Below are 20,392 nucleotides of genomic sequence, written 5' to 3'. Positions count from 1 at the left end.
CTCTCTGTAAATACTTGAGGTTTTTTTTCTCTAAATCTTCTTCATTGTGACACTACAGTATTTCAGTGTTTCAGATATTTGCCATTTACTGTGTTGCATAAACACATTTACATTATATGTACAGTACATTCACTGACCTATGACCATTTTCTATATATACATATTTTCAGTCATTTGTTCCGTGCATGTGAGCTCTGACTCCTACCTGAGTGTCCACACGAACCCCTCACTGGAAGTCCATGAGATGCTAAGAATTGTGGGTCAGAAGATGGACAGACCAGAAGAAGACATGGTGCTTGCTGTGGCGTCGCACACTGGAGGTACACACACACAAACACACACAAAGAAATGCATGAAAATGTGTACCTTGGGGTGGCAGAAACTGTATCTTTTTATTAATTATTGATTACTTTAGGCTAGCTATTTTAACAGTTCATCGACTGCCTCTGTCTATTACAAGCATTTCTACATGACCTTTAGTTATTTAAACCATTGCAATCTATCCATCTATGTTAACCATATGTCCAATACTTTTAACAATTTTAACCGTTAATAAGTTAGTTTAAACAATTGGTTAACAATTTGCTCAATACTTTAAGCGAACTGTTTTTTTTATTTTAGCTATCTATTTTAATCATTTATCAACTGCTTAACTTTCTTTAATTAGTTGGGCTTCTCCACAATCCTTCCACCTACCCCTTGGCAACTGCAAAAGTACTCCCTGGGGTACAAGTATCCTGTGGTTGGGAGTCCTTGTCAAATTGTTATCATCATCTCTCTCTTTCCTTTGTCTCTGCAGAGCGGAGGGTGTTACAGCCCAGTGACTGTGTGTATTCAGAGTCTATGACCCCACAGGGAAAGCTTGTGGCCTGTCGCAGAGATCTAACTGAGATTCTGGTATGTAAATACTGTTGTCTGTGCTTTTGTCTTTATGTAACACCCAATCTCAATTTGTCATAAACATTCATAGAGGCTAAACATGCAGATTGCAGGTTTTAAGCAAACCACGACCTCTCAAATATGTGATTATTTAGGCATTTGGTGCCTCTGATATTTTCTTCTTCTGGCTAAATCAGGCATGAAAATAAATATTCTAAATCCCAAACTGACATATTTTCACAGTGTTACGATGAGTCATGCATTATAAGCAAGCCGGAAAGACTTCGGCCAGGTGATTATTAACTCTGACTCAGTAGGAGAGAAAAGGTGTGAGCCGTAATTATTTTGTTGTTGCCCAACCGTGACAGCAGGATTGGAAAGTGCTGTATCAGGGAGAAAGTGTTATTTTGTAATGGCATGTTTATTTTACAGTGGAGCTTCAGCTGTGTTTTCTTAAATAGTTCTGCAACATATTGCATTTTACAAACTGTAGTTCAAGGGATTTGTAATTTTTTTTGGGATAGGTATTTTTAAGCAAGCTATCATTAACAAACCAGTGGATGCTCTAGATTAGACCTATTTATTTACTGTGCCACTAGTAAGCAATACATAGTTTTATAAAGCTTGTTATCTGCTGGGTTAATGCTCTATTGTCAGGCTCACAAATGCTGAATTTTAGTTATTACGGTGACCTGTAACCAGAGCTGTAAAGAACAATTGTGTTTGAGGAATCACCGCTTAGATTTCAGTTCTGCTTGTATGCACGCAGGAGGCACTTTGCTCTAACGGCTCTGTGCTATATTGTTTCTTTCCCCTACAGGCTCATTGTTCTGTAGGTTATTATGAAGGGGACATATTGTTGCTATTGCTTATTCAGAGATAGCCCTATTCCTGTAAATAGACAGCCCCTGTGTTTGCGTACAGTATTTTTTTAGTCTAGCTTAACTTTCCTTTGTGTGTTTAGCCTCCTTTAACGGACAGCGCTGAGCTAAGCAGGAGGCCGGTGCGACTCCTAGGTATTAACACCTGGGATGTGGCAGCTGCTCTCACACACCTGGACTGGAGCCTCTTCAAATCCATCCACGAGGTATACACACACACACACACACACACACACACACACACACACACACACACACACACACACACACACACACACACACACACACTCAAATATATGCATGTGGTGTGTGCACATCATTTATAGTTAATTCATATTCATAGCAGAGATTGCTGGAACATAAGCATTAAAGATGCAAATTCTCTACAAGACTTGCTGGATCATGAGTACAGAAAGTCTTCTTGCAGCTGAGCGGCTGAATATTTCTTGTGAAAAGTGCTGAAGCATAGCGCCGATGAAGAGACACAGGCTGCATCTTACACTGTAATGTGGATGTTACTGCATCATTTTGAAATCTTGACAATGTAGTCCCATTTTCAAAATTCACTTTTCTTTGTTCTTTATGATTGTAAATGGATTTTTTGGGGGGAGTTTTTGACTGTTGGTTGGACAAAACAACAGGGACTACATATTTTTTGGGCATTTCCCTTAAAAGCTTGATGTCTTTCATTCACGCTCTCTCTCCCTCCACATGCAGCAAGAGCTTGCGTACTACACCCTCAGCCGTGTTCCTGGTACGGGCCACACGGCGGCGCTCTCGGTGCTGCTCCAGCGCTGTAACGAGGTCCAGCAGTGGGTGATGTCCGAGGTGCTCATGTGTGTTTCGCTCAACAAGAGAGTACAGCTGCTCAAGAAGTTCATCAAGATCGCAGCTCAGTAAGGACACACAGATACACCCTCTCAGAAATATATACCAATATAAATGCATGCATCAAACAGATCAAGATGTCTTTACATTCTAATATATTTGTGTTACATTTTTGTGTATTTGTAGTTGTAAAGCCCAAAGAAATTTGAACTCTGCATTTGCCATCATCATGGGATTAAACACAGCAGCTGTCAGCCGACTCAACCAAACCTGGGAGGTAAGTGTTTGTTTGAATGTGTTTAGTGTATTTTTATACAAGTGTTTTAAACTGGATTGTGACCAAACACCTTCCTTTCAGAAATGTCCGGGGAAGTTCAAGAAGCTTTTCTCAGAGTTGGAGCTCATCACGGTGAGACTTTCTCATCAGAGATGGAGATAGATGCAAAGCTAGAAATACATCCCTCTTTTTCTTACTTGATAATCTCTTCTCCTTTTCAAATGCCTTCCTTTCAATCTGTTTTCTCTCATTCTTCGTCTTCCCCTCATCGTTCTTCAGGATCCGTCTCTGAACCACAAAGCCTATAGGGAAGCCTTCAAGAAGATGAAGCCTCCCAAGATCCCTTTCATGCCTCTTCTCCTGAAAGGTATTATCTCTAACCCCTTAACACACACACACACACACACACACACACACACACACACACACACACACACACACACACACACACACACACACACACACACACACACACACACTTAATTGCTTTTGTTAAATGAACCAATGATAAAACACTTGTCCTTTGCTTTTAGATATCACATTTATCCACGAGGGAAATAAGACCTTCCACGACAACCTGGTCAACTTCGAGAAGCTGGTAAGTTGAGTCCGTTTTCTTTTTTTAAATCTTTCAGTGTCACAAAGACAAGTCCACAGATTAAAATGATTAAAAAAGATTATTGAAAATAGATGATTGAATCGATCGTTTAAATTGTGATCTAGTAACTAAATTCATAACAAGACGACGAGTTGCATCAACAGGTGACTGATTTATGACAACAATGGTAGATGCTGTCATTAATAGCGCTCTGTTTAATCGACTCATTCACACACATGGATGGCAGCATGCTAAGATGCAAAGATGCTAGCTTAACAAGCGGGAGTAATTTGCGGTTCAGTGTCTTGCTCAAGGGTACTTTGACATGTAGACTGGGGGTCCAACTACCAACCCAGCGATTAGGAGACGGCCAGCTCTACCTACTGAGCCACATCTGCTCTCATCATATCGTTTGCTTCACAGTCATTAATCAGAGCAGATGTCGTCTAAAAGAAGAAGAAACTTTCAAACTGCCAGGCAGGTCAGAAACAGGTTGAAGTTTGATAGAAACAAGCTGAACACACATTTAACCCAATGGAGTGTGCATTGAAAATGTATGTGTATTATGAAGCCAGAAAAAGTAACACCTAACACTTCAGAGAGAATTAAACAACATTGTGTTGCTTTAAATGCTGCCAACTTTAACTCAAATCACTCCTGGATGGTATTAAGAGAAAGACGTCGAAACAAGATCACTGGCTAGCTAATCAGTTCTGGGCATTAAAAAGCATATTTACTGCAAAAGGAGGGGAATTGTCAGGTCTGCTGCAGGAGGCTGTTACATCTGCTGCTGTTACAGATCAATGAGATGATTGATTGATTAATTGATTGATTTACTTAAATGAAATTCACTGAAACCAAGCTCTGTTTTGCTATGTTGCCATGTTTTCTTTTTATCTGCTACCTTTCACCTCAATGCACCTCATTCACTGTGGCATGTTTCCAGTTATATTTCCAGTAAAAAAAACAAAAAACGTCAAAGGGTCTATAGGTGACAGCTGATGTAGCAGGTTTGCCTCATTTTAATAAAACTTCGGAGATGTTATTAATATTGATAGTAAGTAGAGCTGCAAAGATAAGTGGACTATTTGGTCGACAGAGATATAATCGGCAACTAGTTTTAGTAGTCGGTCATTTTTCTTGCAAAAATGACAGAAAATGCAGTTTTCAGCCTTTCAAATATGGAGATTAGCTGCTTTTCTCTGTGTTATATAATATTTAAGTGGATATCATCTTGGATTTAGAGAAAATGGGATGGACTTTGTCATGATTTTTAGAGATTTTATAGACCAAGCTATTAATCAGCATATTAATCAATAATGAAAATAATCCTTAGTTGTAGCCGTTAGGGTAAGCGCTATGGTACATTACAAATTACATTGTGACTGTTTGGTCTTGCACTGATGCAACATGTCTTCTCCTAAACCAACAGCACATGATCGCGGACACAGTCAGAATGATTCGCCACTGCCAAAGCGACCAGCCAGGTGAGTCTTTTCACTTCTGAGTGAATTCTGTTGGTGAAATGACCCTAACATCACAAATTATAAGAAAGGCTGACCCACAGGGGCTCTCCAGGCCCCTCACTCCTGTGACAAACTATTCATTTTCGTGTATTCTTTAAGTACTGATGCTCTGATCCATTCATTGTGAGGAATCTGACGCCACCCGACGCTGAGCTAGTGTACTGCACCTGTACCACTCAGTTCTCTCTTACAGTTTCCAAGCAACCATTTCCAGACTCTTCTTTTACTCTCTTTATATGGACATCATACAGTCTGTGTTTGTACAAAATGTGTGTGAATGTGTGTGTGTTCTACTGCAGTGAAAACTCTTTCGTGTGACTAACGTGCGCGTTTTTGTGTCGATCTCTCAGGCAACGAGGTAATCGGGGTCGACAGTGCGGAGGTGAGGGCGAGCGTTCACTACCTGCACATCATCGACAATCAACAGACACTTTTCGAGCTGTCACACAAGCTCGAGCCTCGTGCTTAAAGACACACACACACACACACACACACACACACACACACACACACACACACACGCACACACACACACACAAATACCCTAACAGATGCACAAAAACAAACACACTGGACACAGTGGAAAATGCTAGCACCGAGTATGTGTGACATGGAGAACGCTTTTCACAGCATAATGCCACACACTGACGCATACACTGAAACAAAGTCACACCACCAGCTGGGATGCAAAGTGGAAAATGAGGTGCCATGTAGAGCCATTAAGACAGAGCTGCACTCTGCCTGTTCTCTAAAGGCTAAAGGCTTTATAACACGGATCATGTGTCAAAAGATTTAAGTCAGAACACGCTTTGTAAAGAGATGCAGCAGCAAGTCGGACAGTGCCAAACTGGGACAAAGAGAAGAGGAGGCTGTAATTAGTTTGTACAGTATCTATTGGACTGAATAGTTTTGTTCTTGTGATAATCTTTCGGTTATTTATGAGCCTGTTTAGCAGGTGGAATGTTTCTTTATTTCTGTCTTTCAAGTCTCGTCCAACCCCCCTGGAGGCCAACAAGGACTTGATAGCCTCCTCATCAGTAACACACACAAAACAATCTGTATTTAGGTGTATGATGTGGTGCTTTTTTTCTGGTTATTGTGTTGTAGCATATTATGTAACGCAAGCAGCAACCAGCAGTACAACACTCTAAGATACATACATCTTTTTTACCTTTTCTCACTGAGGCTTTTATCTATAAATGTGCAGCCTCAGTGAGTGACAAAAGGTGCAACGTTAACAGTGTCTGGCATGTGAAGGAGGCTTTGTTAGAGGTTTTTATTGACTGATTGTGATGTTGGAAACACTCAGGCTCACCTGAACATGCCAGAGTTCATAAACTGTGGATGAGTAGTGAATGTTTTTTGGTTCTCATTTACATTTTAGAGACCTGGTTGACACTCCTCACGCACTCCTCTCTATGATGTTTTTGTGTGAACAGAAAAGGATCCTTTTACATTGTATATAATATGGACCTTTATATTTTTCAGTGCCAAATGTCACACTGAGTCCTGCAGCGTAGATGTACTGTAGATATCTCGGTTTGTTTTGCAATCTGTGTTTGTTTTTCTTTACCACAGAATTTGAGTTCCTTTATTGAGCCCTGGAATGACGTCTGATCTGTGATATTGTAAAACAGATCAGACTGCTCGCAGAGACTCTTTCTGACAGTATGATGACTGATTTCAGGGTGTGTGATGGTATCGCTCTCTCAATGGGTTGCTATGGAAACACAGCCCCATCACAGAGCTATTTTCCTTTTTATTTTCTATTCAACAGATAAGTTAAACACCACAGACCTTTGTTAAGACATAGCTTTATTCAACAAAATCATGTTCATGAGGAGATTTTGACATTCATTCTTACTGACTGAAAATATCACTTCATTAAGAAGTGGTCTTGTGTAAACTGTTTGTTAAAACCAACACAGGGTGTGGACAGAATAATGGAAGCACAAGGCCGAAGGCCGTTAGAGTAAGACTGTCACTTAGGAGTTTTACAGCTTTGGTTCACCCAACAATTTCACTCTTAACATCCTTTCTAACCAAACAGATCTTCCTGTTGACATGGCCATGACACGTGGAAAAACATCTATTTGTTATTCAAATCACTGAGGGATCGGTCTGTCTTGTTGCTCATCTCAGTCCGTAGTCACCAGGAAAGAATTGCAGCATGGGATGAGAAGAATCATTCAGAAATCATATATGAGTGACAATGGTGGATACAAATTAAGACGCACCCTCTTAAACCACAACATCACATCTGGCTGACCTTTTTAGTGGTTGTGTTATTTTTGTCCTTGCCCTGTATATGTTCATGCATAGCCTAGTCACTTCAGTGGTACATTTCTGCTGAGTAGTAAGAAACATCCAAAGGCAGGATTCCTAAATGTTATGTAGCGATGCATGTCCTGCATTGTTTGGATAGTTATAAAACACGGGCGCTAAAGTGCAATACGGTAGAAATGTTCTTGCCACAAATGTCATCGTTTCAACACTTCGCTTTTCAGAGCACAGAGCTGCTTTCTTCCGCAGATCATAATGAATCAAATCGACAAGGGAGGGCTGGGATTTCCCAAACAACTGTAGTGCCAAATACATTGTTTGGTTCATTATAAGAAAAAGATCAGAGATGATCTCAAGACTCACTTCTAAATATAATTGGTTTACCATGAGCGGCTTAGTCACTTTGCTTTTAAAAACAGACTTTAACCTGTTGCCACCAACACATCTGATGCTCCGACAATGAATGTGGAGCCAGTTTTGTGGACACTGTTATGGTCACCAAAATTGATTAATACATTAAAAGTTTACTTGGGCCATTTGAGTATTTGATTTTATGTGGATGTAAAATCTAAACGTCTATTTAAAATCTAAAGTTTATTTGTTTTCAAGAAAAGCATTCATTAACCCTAACCCTAACCCAGACTATGTAACTTTTGCTATATGTCTACAGTTTGCTAACAGTAGCCCCCATGTGTTATACCAACCAAATAGGGCTGTACTGTAAGCAGCAAAACTGTGTTGACTTGTTTCACCGCTTAAAAGTTACATACTCTCACTTTGAAGATGCTTTCTGTGACACCAAGTCGGTGATTCTTTGACTGCTAGAGCTGATAATTCAGAGCCGTGGTCTGTTCATATTCAGTGTCATAGAAAGGCCTTGTGGTAGTCATTTTTACTATTAACCTGTACATGATGCACACATGCACAAATACACCTCTGCTCGTTGTGTTTAAAGAGCAGGATAATTGTGCGATATTACTTATTTATTGTAATATAATGTTTATTTATGTATTTTTGAGGTGACAAAAGTTCATGTGCCATGTTCAGAGGTTCAACAATGTGTCAGTTCATTCTTGAGAAGACAACAAGTTTGTGGTTTGAAGCTGCAACGCTGGAATGTAAAAGTACTTGTAGTTATGTTTTGTGGCCACTTGAGAGCAGCAGGAGAGCAAGTTAGTGTGATGACGCTCTTCTCTTTCCTCTGGTGTCAAACGCTTTAGCGGACAGGAAACCAACAGGAAGGTGAATTTAGTGTTTTATCGGCCGTAGTCATGACTGTGTAAAGTTACGTTTTTTTAAAGCAATGTTGTTTAAAACCTGTTTGCATGTTAAAATAAAAAAAACACAAAGTTCACAATGCAAGAGAGGACATTGAAGGCTTTGTACTATTGTAATATTGTTGATGTGTAAATATATGCCCATGTTTGGTATGTTGTTATTATTTATCAGTTGTAAATGAAAAAAATAGTCAACCACAAAGCAATATGTCTCCCCTCGTGTCCCCTCAAACTTCTGACAGCTGAAACCACATGTCTTTTCTAAAGCAGCGTTTTACTATGTCAACATTTGACTGAAATTAATAAATTATAGGTTTTATGTGACATCTCTGGGTGAGCTTGTTGTCTTTCTTTGGCTTATGTCTAAATACTGCGTAGTTTTGAACAAGTGAAAAGTGTTGACCAAGACCTGAGCACCTGCCAGCAATCAGCTCGTCACCCTCCAGTATTTCAACCCCCGCCTCTTCACTCATCTGGTGCCAGATCATTGTTGAGATCATTTCCCAGCAACGTCCCCTGCCTCATTCCGATCAACATCGCCCACCTCCGGCCTCCACTGCTCCTCCTCGACCTCTTATCATCCTCATTGCACTTTGACACTGCATAAATCCCTCTGAGTCTGTATCTGTGTATTAAGATAAGATAATATAAGATAATCCTTTATTAGTCCCGCAGCGGGGAAATTTGCAGGATTACAGCAGCATAGGGTAAAGTGCACACAAGATACATAGTAAAAGAAAAACAAGATAAAATTAAAATTAAAATGAAATAAAAAAAAAAACAAGTATTATAAATAAGCAATAAAAAGCAGTAGAAACGTCCACCAAATACTGATTGTAACAGGGAAGGTTTTATTAGATTGATTAAGCAAGTTGATATATTATTAACCCAGGGCCAGTGTACACTTGCTAGCTGCTTGACGTGCGTGAAGGTACAAATTAAAGTTGATCTATTGTCAACTTTTTTGTCACCATGTTGCATTCTGTATGAAAAAATATATAACCCTATTCAGTCAACATTTGAACACAGTATTTAAAGGTCTCAAGAATGTATTATTAGATGCATATGTTTGCCCAATTCATGGATGGATTGAAAAATAAATGTTTGGATTACCCTGACAACGCAGTCCAATGCATCAACATATAAATACATATCAAAGAAGACAGCAAAAAGTAATGAAAAATACTTCTCTAATTTTATATGACAAAAGAAACAACCCAGATTAATGATAGAAAATCTCACAGTTGCCAAAAGAAAGAGTGGGTTTAGACGTCTCCAGGTGAGCTTATGTTTTTTTATTGGCTCATGTTCAGTATCTATTAACTTGGTCCGAAGGAAGGAGTGCACATTTTATAAAAAGGTCCCTGGCATTTCTTTCTCATACATAGCAGAAGTGGATTTGCCTATATAACAGTGATTGAGGGATAGTGTAACATATTTTTCTTCTGCCTCTCTGATATAGCGCAGGCCTTTTTCTTTTGAAACTGTGAAAATATAATTAAACAAATACAAGAGATGTACTCATTAATGTGCCAGAGTGCTGTCAATCAATGGTGAACATTGATTTCTCGTCTGTTATTTCCTTGTTTTCACGTCAGAGTCCTGGTTGTAGGATATTAACACATTTAGCGTCATAGGTACACAGTAATGACATAATAAAAATAATTCTACAGATTTATCACCTGCTTGTTTATGTTGAATTCAATCATAAAAGTGTTTTTTTTCATGTCTGTGCGAGTCTCCTGCAATAGATCAATATTGGGCAAGCTGCTGTTGCAATCACAAGAGCACTGCCTATCCAGCATGAGGATATCTAATTATGTAGACACAACTCAACATTTACTTCACACTCACTTGTGATAATTAAATCACTCTATTGTGAATATGAGCAGCATGACATAGAAATATTTTTCCAACAAGTATTAATCATCATTTCAACACTGAGCTAGGATCATACTGAATCGAATGGACAGGGGAAAGTGTGATTTTAGACCATAGTTGATTGATTATGAGACAGAAGTCAAAGATGATCTTGAGGATTCAATCCGAACGTAAGTGTTATAAGCAGCTTAGTCCTGGTCTTTGCATTAAATAGTATTTTTTAAAGACACACTCTCATCTCTCATCACCAACAGAAAGAGGGCAGCTGTTGCGCTAGAGCAGGGTCGTTCTCCATTCAGAGGATCGGCGGTTCGATACCCAGCTTCGGCAGTCGATGTGTCCTTGGGCAAGACACTTAACCCCAAGTTGCTCCAGAAGGCTTTGCCATCGGTGTGGACTGGATGTTGTATGAATGTTAGTTAGAGTCTTGCATTGTAGCCCTGTCACCAGTGTGTGAATGGGTGAATGATATTTAATGATATGTAATATAAGCTTTGAGCTACTGATTGTAAGTCGCTTTGGATAAAAGCGTCTGCTAAATGACTGTAATGTAAAAAGAAACATTCTTATGGCTCACTTTGGCAGAGCTTGGAGAGAGGTTTTATTGAAAAAACACATCTTTTTTACCTCAGATGGACTTTATCTGTGAGGAAATTAAATTAAATATTTATTCATGCATCATCTCTAGGTGAGCTGGTGGTCTTTGAGCTTTGTGTTCACTGTGTAATTGTTTGCTGAACCTGTTCACCAACGTCAGCTGACCAATAATATGCCTGCAGTGAAAAACACCCTCTCTGAAGCATATAAAGAAAGCGACCTTCATTTGTCTCCTTCATGTTCTCGATCCAATCCAACGGTGCAGATCGACTCTTACCAACACACCAATCCTCATCCTGCTCCTGTGACAGACAGAGACACCAACATGCTCCGGTTCCTCTTCTTGGTTGGTCTGGCTACGGGTGTCGTGTCTCAGTCTGATGACGATCAAGTGGAGCCGTTTGTGGAGCTCTAGCAGGCCCACTGTCCGTTGTACTGGATCAGCTACAACAACAGCTGCTTCAAGTACATCTCCACGCAGATGAGCTGGGCTGAAGCAGAGCTCCACTGTGTGTCATGTATATGACATCAATATTTTTCAAATTTGTTTTTATTTATAAGATTCTTTTAGGTGAAAGAAATATTCCAGAACATTTCAAGACCTTCTTCAAAGCAAATTCACAGGTTCATTCTTACTCAACTCGTCAGTCTTTAGATCTTCATCCTCCTAAATGATTTACTTCTAGAGGTCAATTTTCGATAAGATTTAGGGGAACCAAATTATGGAATGGCTTTTCACACTTAACAAAAAAATGTTTGTCTATAAAAAGTTTCAAAATATGCTTAAAAGACAATCTTACCCCTGTTTTGTAATTACTTTCCTTATGTATTAGATGTATTCCATGTTTCAGTTTGTATTTTTTTTAAATACTGTAATTAATATGGTCCTATACATTTCTCAGTAAGAAATGTCTCATTCAGTCCTGCAGCATAGATGTAGTGGTTTGTTGAGGGATAAGTGTATCTTTCTTTTTTTTAACCAGAGAATTAAATGTCCTTAAATGAGCCCTGGATGACATCTGGTCAATGATCATGTAGAGCAGATCAAGCCCCTCACAGAGAAACTTGGATGCAACATACAACATGCAAACATTCATAAAGCGCGAGGTCTGATCATATCACTTGATGCTGAGAAGATTTTTGATCCGTACTACTTGTTTAGTGTCATGGAATAGTTTGGCCTTGGGGATAGTTTTATTAGCTTGATTAAGCTGATATTTTATTAACAGAGGGCCAGCAGACTTGTTTATGGCTTATGATGATCACAGTTCTTGTTGGGGAGATCAACCCGTCAGTGAGACACTCTATCCCTCTTGATTTTTATGCTACTTTTTGAACTGCTCACTGAATCCATTAGGAGCCACAGCAGGAACCCAAATACGATCCACTCCATAAAAAACTGAGCTGTATGCAGATGATGTCTTACTGTTTATTACAAACCTGATGAATCTATACCAGCCTTAATGTCAATCATTCAGTTCTGTGGTTCCTTGTCCGGATGTCAAATTGATTCTGGTAATAAATGGCTGTGATAATTGAATTTGGTGAGACTACATTGAAATGGATTTTTGTTATTATGGATATAACAGTAATATTAGAGAGTTATTAAGGCTAAATTTGAACAAAAATACTGTCAAGAATGTCATGTTAGATTTGTTTATCTGCCCATTTCATTGATGGGTGGACAATTTATAAAATGTAATGTTTTACCCAAACAAGTCTTTTGACAATGTTTATTATAAACATGGGAAAGAAAACATAAAAAGATAGCAGAAATATTTCTAAAAGTTCATATGACAAAGGAACAATCCCAAATTGTTATATATAACCTCAAAGCTGCCAAAAGACAGAGGAGGTATAATATTTGTGCATGTCATAGTAGATTCATCTATAGTATTTTTAGGTTCAGTGCTTTTAAAACGTCAGAGAGAGTCCTCTTGAGTTGAGGTAGTGCACTCTTGTTTTTTCACTGAGAAAGCAAAAGTAAATCCGATTATGACTAATGTTACGGGGAACACTCATATATATATATATAACTCTAGCAATGATTAATAGGGTTTGCTTTATGATAACAATAATGTTTAATTTGTGCTTGCTAAGTGCATTTGACCAATGCTATCACACCAGCATTGCAGACACCCTCTCTGAAGCATATAAAAGAAAGTGGCCTTTCTACTGTCTCTGCAAGATTCTTGATAACACAGCAACAGTTCAGATCATTTTCTTCAAAGTCTTAGAAAGAGACTCTGACACCAACATGCTCCTGCTCCTCTTCTTGTTGGGTCTGGCTCTGGGTCCTGTGTCTCCCTCTGATGACAAACAAGTGATGCTACAGCGGGGCAGCTGTCCCATGTTCTGGTACGGCTTCAACGGCCGCTGCTACAAGTACGTCGCCTCACCAATGACCTGGGCTGATGCAGAGCTCTACTGTGTGTCTCAGAAAGTCAACCTGGTGTCCATCCACAGTCTGAATGAAGATAACTTCATACAAGCCCTGATCAAGAACTTCGACCACCTTGAGGGGCGCACCTGGATCGGACTCAGTGACATCCACAAAGAAGGCAGCTGGATGTGGTCTGATGGTTCCACAGTGGACTTTTCCTTCTGGAGTACAGGAGAACCAAACAACAGGGGAGGAAACGAACACTGTGTTCACGCCAACTATGATCAGTATCGGAAATGGAATGACTACCAATGTTTTGCTACTTACCCTTCTGTTTGTGCATCTCGTGTCACCTGTCTTTAGCACCTGATGTAGTTTCATAAGTTAGATCAATCCTGTTTCCTTCAAAATAATGTACCCATACAAATAAACTGCATTGTCATAATGTTTGTCTATAAAAAGTTTCAAAATATGCTTAAAAGACAATCTTACCCCTGTTTTGTAATTACTTTCCTCATGTATTAGATGTATTCCATGTTTCAGTTTGTATTTTTTTAATCTGTAGTTTCTCATTCATAGGGACTTGTAGAATTACTTTTGTGTAGGAGTAAATGCACACTCAAAAAAATAACTTGTTGGGTGAACGTAATAAAATTATGGAAAGAATTTCCACCTAATTAAAATGCTTTCGTTTAGCAATAAACAATTTTGTCAAGCCAACTAAATTTAAGTATGTTGGGTCAACTTGATGTATTTGTGTTATTGTTACTTAATTACAAGGGCTGAGTCCAACTTAATTTGAAAAGGTTAATTTAACATATTTACTAAGATCTGACTTAATTTTCTTGGGACATTTAAACCTAAATAATAGGATTACATGTGACTGAATTGAATAGGGTATGTACAACTACATTTTTAAAAAGTACAATTACACTAGTAAATGGTGCTGATCCAACACAACTAAACTAAGTGGGATCATCACAAATGCTTAATGCTGAGAAACAGCCTTTTAATCATATGGAAATACATTCCACAATTGTAATTTTTCAAAGAATAACCTTAGCTTTTTGACATAAAGACATTCAGCAACTTAAACATATGTGTCAACTTAGTTTACCCCTTGTTGGTGTCAAATTTGGAAAAATATCACAAAACAAATAGGATTTGTTGGTATAGATCTGTATTCACCAGAAAAGGCAAAAATAACTTTTCTAGCAATTGCTTGCAAAGCATTTTAAGTGTGAAAATACAGCAGACTGCTTCAGCCTTTAAAGTGTTAACAGATAGACAATCTTCCTTATTTTTATACCTTGGATACTAACTTGGTAGCCATTAACAATGAAGTGGCTTTTGCTACATACATTCCAGTTAACATGTTGTAACAACATTAACATGTTCCTCGTTGTCACAGATGCATAAAAATAAAAAAAAGAATGCTGCAAACAAAACAAAAATGTCTTTAAGACAAACTGAAAATACAACATTGTGCCTCCTTATATTTTCAAATGCCAAACAGAAGTTTGAAGTATATAACTTTTTTTTTTTTCAAGAATCATTTCACAACAAATGTCCGCTCATATCCCACAAGTAGCAACAGTTGGAAGCATAAAAAACACAAAACACATTTTGTTAATTTTTAAAAAGGCAAATACTTCCTTTTTTTCCCAAACATGAACCGATTGGATCTGTTAAACATTAGTGGTGCTGCTGACCCATAACAGGGACCCAGAGGTCACTCAGTTGTGGATGACTCGCGTGAAAGTAGTGTTTTAAGAGCTTGAGCTTTTTTTGAGAGTTTGTTTCCATCAAGCTCCATGATGATCTTCTGTAGAGCTTCAAAGGTATATTTCAGCTCTGGAGGGTAGCTTAGGTTAAGAGCATAGACAGGAGCCAACAACAGAGCTACAGCCAATGCTACGTTACCAAGCTCATCCAGAACTTCCACACCCTCCAGAATGATACCCACATCCTCCGGGTCATCTCCTGGCTCTGCACCTTCTTTTCGAACAACAAAGATTCCAAAGGTTGTCTCTGTTATTTCCGCTTGACTGTTTTCACCATCTGTGTCCTTTAAAAAGGAAAAAGGAAATAACAGAGGAAAAAATGTTTCATTTATTCTTGTATATATCCCAGTTTTTTAGTGCTTATGTAAACATTACTGCTGTAAAACAGCTAGCATTTATTTAAATTTACATAGCCAACGGTTCTATATTTCAGAATGAGGACTATAGAAAACTAAATTAGAATACCCTGTATTCTTTCACCAGCTTCTCCGGCTCTTCATTCAGGTAGACACATAGGGCTTTGAGGATGCACTCTCTTCTGACATCAATGGAGTCGGTCTGGGTGTGTAGGCCAGACAAAGTATGTCAAAAAAAGAAAAAAAAAAAGCAAGGGCTTCTGCTACGTCTTCAAACTCACTGTCAGAAGGGTACACTTTGTATTGAACTATCGCTTCAGCTAAAGTGTCAAGAATGGAAGTTTTAAGTTTAATATCGGGATTCAACAAAGTTCCAGTTTCTTTGAATGCAGCATTGGCCCTGTCCAGCTGCAGCTGACCATCATAGGGGAATCGGGGCACAAGGAAAACAACAGGCCATCTAGAGGATCTTGAAGAGCTGGACTCAGAAGAAGACAAATTGTCGGTGTCAAATGAGCTGCGAGATGAAAGTGAAGAGTCATCAAGAGAGGGGGATGTAGGAGGAGCCGAGAAGGGAGGGGGCGGGGAGCCATCGGGCAGGGCAGATGCAGCTGAATCAAAGATGAGCGTTATGGTACTTTTGTCCTGGATATCCGATACGGAGGTCAAATTGGTAAATTCCTTTCCAAACTCAGCATCCATAAATTGAAGCCTGAAGTCCGCTTCTACTCCACACTGCCTCTTTATTTGCTTAACAAGTTCACCGACAGTCTCTGGAATCCCATCTTGCAGCATAAGTCTCTGGGAATAGTTTTCTCCTAGGATGATTCTGAGCTTCACTGGAGCAGCCATTTGACAATAGCCATCATATCATGAACCTGAGACTGGCAGATGACCCCTTTCCTGCAGTCACGCTTTGGTTTGTTGAAACAGTCAAACAGGACACTCTCACAGGAAGACAGCAGATGGAGGAGCTTGAACAGGAGAAGCTTGTTGCAAGATGTCACAGGACACTTTTTTTTTTTTTTATATATATATATATAAAAACACACAAGGTAAACACCACATTTGTTACAAAAGATGGCACAAATTTCAAATCATTAACTTCAGGTTTCAAATATTGCCATTACTTTCCTTAATGATCACCAGTACCTATAATAATAATTAATAATAACAAATCCCTATTTTAGGCCTCAAAAGAAAAGAACAAAGCGTATTTGTAACACATGAATTTTAAATTAAAATACAATACAATATATATATATATATATATATATATATATATATATATATATATATATATATATATATGGTGTTTGTTCTTATTTTTGGTGATGAGATACTAGCAAAGTTACTGTGAATTTGCCTTGATCATAACATTAATAAAAAAAAAGGAAATAAAAACAATCCAACCTGTGCCCACCTTGATCTATTACTGCACGCTCACCTTAACTAGCTATGTATTTTTAACATCTTTCCCTTCTTAATCTTAATACTTTTTAAGAGTTGAGATTTGCTGGTTGTGAATATTAAACTGTTATTGAATCATTAAGTTATTCACACGTGCTAAGTCACATGTGATGTTGTTTAGCAGTAGCACCTTAAAGGCTGTGAAAGCTGTTACTAAGCTAATGCTAGCGCAAGTCAATTGATTTCTCAATATACAAAGCTCCAATTAAACACTCTGAAGTGCACACAAAGCAAGTCGAATATGAAGCGAATTCAGTGTTCACGTCATCATTTCAAAAGTCAAACTACGGGTACCGCGTGGCGTGGTAGGGCTGCCCTGGTCTAAACGCGGCCTCATTTCATTAATACACAGACACACACATTTAACACTAGCTCTGGGGGCATAGTAAGCTATGCACATGGTGACGGTCGGCTATATAAATCCACTTTAATATGACAGTTAATAACGAAATAAATCATCCAAAATGTTAAAGAGTACAAGAACTAATGGACTAATGTTTGATGACATTTCTAAACAGTACTTATATGTTCGATATTGATTCTGGTAATAAATTGCTGTGATAATTGAATTTGGTGAGACTACATTGAAATGGATTTTTGTTATTATGGATAACAGTAATATTAGAAAGTTATTAAGGCTAAATTTGAACAAAAATACTGTCAAGAATGTCATGTTAGATTTGTTTATCTGCCCATTTCATTGATGGGTGGACAATTTATAAAATGTAATGTTTTACCCAAACAACGAGCCACAGCAGGAACCCAAATACGATCCACTCCATAAAAAACTGAGCTGTATGCAGATGATGTCTTACTGTTTATTACAAACCTGATGAATCTATACCAGCCTTAATGCCAATCATTCAGTTCTGTGGTTCCTTGTCCGGATGTCAAATTGATTTTGGTAATAAATGGCTGTGATAATTGAATTTGGTGAGACTACATTGAAATGGATTTTTGTTATTATGGATAACAGTAATATTAGAGCTAAATTTGAACAAAAATACTGATGCAGAGCTCTACTGTGTGTCTCAGAAAGCCAACCTGGTGTCCATCCACAGTCTGGATGAAGATAATTTCATACAAACCCTGATCAAGAACTTCGACCACGTTGAGGGGCGCACCTGGATCGGACTCAGTGACATCCACAAAGAAGGCAGCTGGATGTGGTGTGATGGTTCCACAGTGGACTTTTCCTTCTGGAGTTCTCCAGGAGAACCAAACAACAGGGGAGGAAACGAACACTGTGTTCACGCCAACTATGATAAATATTGGAAATGGAATAACATCCAATGTTATTATACTTACCCTTCTGTTTGTGCATCTCGTGTCACCTGTCTTTAGCACCTGATGTAGTTTCATAAATTAGATCAATCCTGTTTCCTTCAAAATAATGTACCCATACAAATAAACTGCATTGTCAATTACGTTTCCAGGGAAACATATTTTGTCATGTATTGCGGTCGCAGTTTTAAACACGTGGTTAATGTTGTTAGTTTGTAGGTTTAGAAAAACATCATGCTTTGGTTTAAAATAAGTTTGTTTGTTATGTTATTTCAGTTGGAGACGTAATTTCAAATAATTCAACACTGACTTTTGGTGAAGCCAATCTGACGACACAGAAACTTCCTTGGAGGCCACCTGCCATGAACGACTCAGCGCTCTAAAGCTGCTTATCAAAACGCGACATTGTTTGACTTGACTTATTTCCATATCTGTTCCAGTCTCTGTGTGTTAGATAAATATGAGAAGAGCACAGCTGTTGCAATCACAAGAACACTACAGTATGTGAATATCTAATTATTTAGACAAAACTCAACATTTTCTACACACTCACTAATAAAACACATCTGTTGTGAGTGAGAGCAGCATGAAGCTAATATAAAATGTATAGTGTAACAGAGGCAACAGGAAGGACGGGAGCAGTAAACACTCAAATATTTGTACACCTTTTAAATATTGTCCCACTGAAGGCTTAATATTCTTCTTATTCTCCTTCTTCCGTACAAAAGTTTGCTGCGTAACTTGCGCCGCAGCGTCAAAATACATCAAAATGTGCGGCCTGGTCGGGAATCGTTTACTTAGGTAAACCTTTTTGGTTTCATTTAATTGAAGGGTTATCAAGAATTTACTCGATGGAACCAAAGTGCACATAATCCTTCCCTTTACTGTTGAATACTGCAAACTGATCACAAATGTTTAAATTTTATATCCCTGAAATTCACCAAAACAGAAGGACTGTTATTGTGAGTGAAGGATAAAACAAGAGGGGAGCAGCGAGAGGAAATGAGAGAAGGATGAGGAAGAGATGGAGAGGAGGTCATTTCGATTTGAAAGACTAATTGTGGACTTTAAGCTAAAGAGTTTGTAGTTGCAGTGGGAGGAAAGGCAGAACAGCTTTGCAATGTGTAAACATCTGCCTCTGTCTCATCTCTGCTGATTGCAGCTGGCATGAACTGTGACAACAAGAGGTAAGCACTCCCTGCCATGTGCTTTGTGTGCTTTGTGTGTGTGTGTGTGTGTGTGTGGAGGGGAGGTCTGGTCAGCGGTGGTTTAGACCCGGGGTGTAGCAATATAGTTTCCTGACGCTGCCACCCCCTATTATTTTGCAGTCATCCTGACGTATGTTTTACCCAGCAGGCTTCTGACAACTTAACAACAGTAATGAATGTAGTAATGAAGGACTCGAGACAAACAGAATACATAGGCGGTGATGCAGGTGGTTTGTAATTGTCAATCTGGCAGAGTGCCCTTGGAAATTAAGGCAATAGACAGTAAGTATTTTGATCATTGCCATGCTTTTTAAAAGTACTCAGGTCATAGCCTAAGGCTCCCTTCCTCTGGTTTAAGATATATAGGCTTTATTTTTATTTTCCAAATTGAAGGAAATGCTCTCAATGGCCTCTGCACACTGCTAGGAGTACAATTGTGCAGGGGAATTATTAAATCCTAAATATGTTGGCCTATAGGCTACAGCCAGCAGTGTTCTTTCTGAGCTTAGCCTAAAGACTGGGAATAGGGGAACAGCTAGCCTGGCTCTGTCCAACAAAAACAAAATAGGCCTATACCTCTGAAGCTCACTTATTATCAAATTTGTTAAATATAATGTTCCATACAAAAAATGAGCTGAAGTAAATCTTGCTCCGTGAAGTTGCCAGGCAACTGGTGGAGACTCCTGGAAGTTACTGAGCCTGGCCAATACAAAATATGGCACCCAAGTTCCAGGAAACTTTAGGAAAATGATTAGGAAATTGATAATAAGCATTGGCCCGGACACTATCAAGAACTAATGTTTTAAATTTCACCAGCAGAAATTCCTCTCAAAAGATTAGGCAATGCTCGAAAGTCAGTTGAGGAAAAAGTATTGTGATC

At 38.7% G+C, this 20,392-nt stretch overlaps 2 protein-coding genes across 2 annotated transcripts in view; both read left to right on the top strand.

The window, feature by feature from the left end:
• rapgef5a (Rap guanine nucleotide exchange factor (GEF) 5a) overlaps positions 1 to 8,861 on the top strand; it is a 46,905-nt gene extending 38,044 nt beyond the window's left edge. Inside the window, 10 exon segments of the mRNA XM_054606462.1 lie at positions 171 to 320; positions 800 to 897; positions 1,844 to 1,966; positions 2,478 to 2,656; positions 2,775 to 2,865; positions 2,947 to 2,997; positions 3,145 to 3,232; positions 3,399 to 3,463; positions 4,896 to 4,950; positions 5,340 to 8,861. Coding sequence (XP_054462437.1) covers positions 171 to 320; positions 800 to 897; positions 1,844 to 1,966; positions 2,478 to 2,656; positions 2,775 to 2,865; positions 2,947 to 2,997; positions 3,145 to 3,232; positions 3,399 to 3,463; positions 4,896 to 4,950; positions 5,340 to 5,458 — 1,019 coding nt within the window. The 3' untranslated portion in view covers positions 5,459 to 8,861.
• A 4,423-nt stretch (positions 8,862 to 13,284) lies between these two features.
• On the top strand, positions 13,285 to 13,773 carry LOC129097633 (lactose-binding lectin l-2-like). The gene has a single exon (XM_054606534.1). The coding sequence runs from the start codon at positions 13,285 to 13,287 to the stop codon at positions 13,771 to 13,773; it is 489 nt and encodes a 162-aa protein (XP_054462509.1).
• Positions 13,774 to 20,392: the final 6,619 nt, after the last annotated feature.

Source organism: Anoplopoma fimbria, chromosome 10 (genome assembly GCF_027596085.1).
Source record: "Anoplopoma fimbria isolate UVic2021 breed Golden Eagle Sablefish chromosome 10, Afim_UVic_2022, whole genome shotgun sequence".
In the NCBI taxonomy this organism is placed as follows: Eukaryota; Metazoa; Chordata; class Actinopteri; order Perciformes; family Anoplopomatidae; genus Anoplopoma; species Anoplopoma fimbria.
This window is presented reverse-complemented; position numbering and strand designations above follow the sequence as displayed.

Bases quoted from the DNA above. Each gene is read 5' to 3' on its own strand.
- LOC129097633 (XM_054606534.1), top strand. From the start codon at position 13,285: ATGCTCCTGCTCCTCTTCTTGTTGGGTCTGGCTCTGGGTCCTGTGTCT.